The 1975-nt window shown below is 35.2% G+C and overlaps 1 protein-coding gene across 5 annotated transcripts in view; it reads left to right on the top strand.

Moving 5' to 3' along the window:
* Window positions 1-1975, top strand: part of TRIP12 (thyroid hormone receptor interactor 12) — a 58641-nt gene that overhangs the window by 11224 nt on the left and 45442 nt on the right. For 4 of the 5 annotated variants that reach the window (XM_085298620.1, XM_085298619.1, XM_085298617.1 and 1 more), the window contains exon 3: window positions 1098-1223. The exons of the other annotated variant lie outside the window; for it this stretch is intronic. In XM_085298620.1, coding sequence (XP_085154746.1) covers window positions 1098-1223 — 126 coding nt within the window. The remainder of the gene's footprint in view (window positions 1-1097; window positions 1224-1975) is intronic. 5 annotated transcript variants of the gene reach the window in all.

Genomic DNA, 1975 nt, shown 5'->3' with positions numbered 1-1975 from the left:
AAAAAAAAAAAAAAAACCCTTCAAAACATTGCTTTTTCCAGCATTAATACTAGGATAACTTGCATGAGGTTTCATAAAGGCTGGTTGTGCCCAAACATCCTGCATGGGTAGGATATGTGAGCTATAAAGTTCTCGTAGTTACAACTGAGTCAATAGTTTATCCAGGGAAGCTCAAGTGATGTTTCTTGTCCCAGCAAGTGTTTGTACTATGCTGTTTTAAATGCTGATGAGTTATGTCTTTTGAGTCTTGCGGATGATAGTAGCTATCGATTTTGAAAATAGATATGGAATATGTGAATATGTAACTTCGTGTTGATTTATAGTGTAGTAGTGTGTTTCCTTTTGTCCTCCAGTCACGGCTCATACAGTAAACCACTTTTTGTACGCAGCTGAAAGCTTCTTGAAGAACTCTTGTAGTTTATCTATGTGAAACTCATTACTTTCTCTAACATCGCAGGTTTCCTGTCTCATCTGACTACCTTCAGCAGTAGCATGCATTTCTGCATTCCTCTTGCTTCAGCATTTCTAAACAGCTATCAGCCTATTGAACTGGTGGAGTTGCAGACTTAAAGTATCTGACAAGGTTGAGCCTCCCCACAGAGTGGAAGTGTTCGCTCTTCAGTTTAAGAAGAATCAAACGCTTAAATGGGAATACCAAGAGACCAAATTGCGAACACTTAATTTGATGAAGTCTTAATGCATGGAATCTTGAGGTTGATGAATGTGTATCTCTTTTTAAAGTTGTCTTTGACAGGTGTTCTAATATTGTGCTAGGAAACATTTAATGCCAAAGTGATTAATTTAGTAGGCTTGCACAACAAAATAACATGAATTCATCTGCAATTCAGATGTGAGAAAATGTCTGACTTAAAATGAGTAAAAAATAGTGTGCTTTAAAATTAGTTACGTTAGTAGTGACTTATAAYGAAACTAAGTGATTCTTTTGAAATATTGCCTTAACATAAGGGGTTATTGTGGAAAAACTTGAAGCTTTACTTAAAATAATATTTTTAAACAGTCCAAATAAATTCCACCTATAGGTTTGTATCTGTATCTCAGAATCCTGATAGCTTTCTGTTTTGACTTTCTGCTGACAGGTCACATTTAGGGCAGGCAAAACATAAGGCACATAGCCCTCCTGAGAGTAGAAAATCTATTTCAAAGACACCCAAAGTGCAGTCTAATACTACTACTGAGCAGTCCAAGGGACACTTTTCTAAAAGGTAATTGTGCTTCATATTCATATTTTAACAAGCGTTATCTGCACTTCACAACTGTATGTAATGTATCTAGTTATACAGAGTTCTTATAAAATGTATGACTAATAGTTGTTTTTTTTTTTTTTTTAACTATTTAGGTGTAGCATTCACCTAATGTGTTTCACATTTTTTTTTTCATGCATTGTACTTGTAATTCACCAACTAAGAACATTCCCTCAGTGGTGGGGAGGGAATGAATTCTGCATAACTAGTCCTGGAATGTTTAGTTTCTCTCTTGCCCCCTGCATGTTGGAGGAAGATTGGCCAGGTAGTTCTGAGTGGTATCTTGTATTAATTGCAACCTGTAATCTAAAATATACCTGCATTCAGGGTAATCATCTTGGCCATGTTTTATCYGCTCTTTATGCGTCTCTGCAACTTACACCCTGGAACAATCTTCTATCATGTAGAGGAGAATTTTGCCCTTTTTGTGCGTGATAAATTACCTTCATTTCGACGTAAGAGATAAGATTGATAAGACTTTCATTTATTAAAAAAGAAAAAAGATTAAAGCTCTCTTTGAACTAGAATCCAGTTATGACTAGTTATGCATTACTGAATACTACTTGCTCTCTTGTGGAGCTTGTATTCTTAAACATTTAATATTTTCATGACCTGACGTTTGCTTTTTTTTTTTTCTTTTGCCTTGTTATTTTAAGCAGCTCTATATGTCTGGAATGGAAAGTAATAAAATATATCCAAGTCATACCAGCTTC

This window comes from Rhea americana, unplaced genomic scaffold (assembly GCF_003343005.1).
Source record: "Rhea americana isolate MKP2758 unplaced genomic scaffold, rheAme1 scaffold_14, whole genome shotgun sequence".
NCBI lineage: Eukaryota > Metazoa > Chordata > Aves > Rheiformes > Rheidae > Rhea > Rhea americana.
Note: the sequence above shows the minus strand (reverse complement) of the source record. Positions and strands in the feature narration are given on the sequence as shown.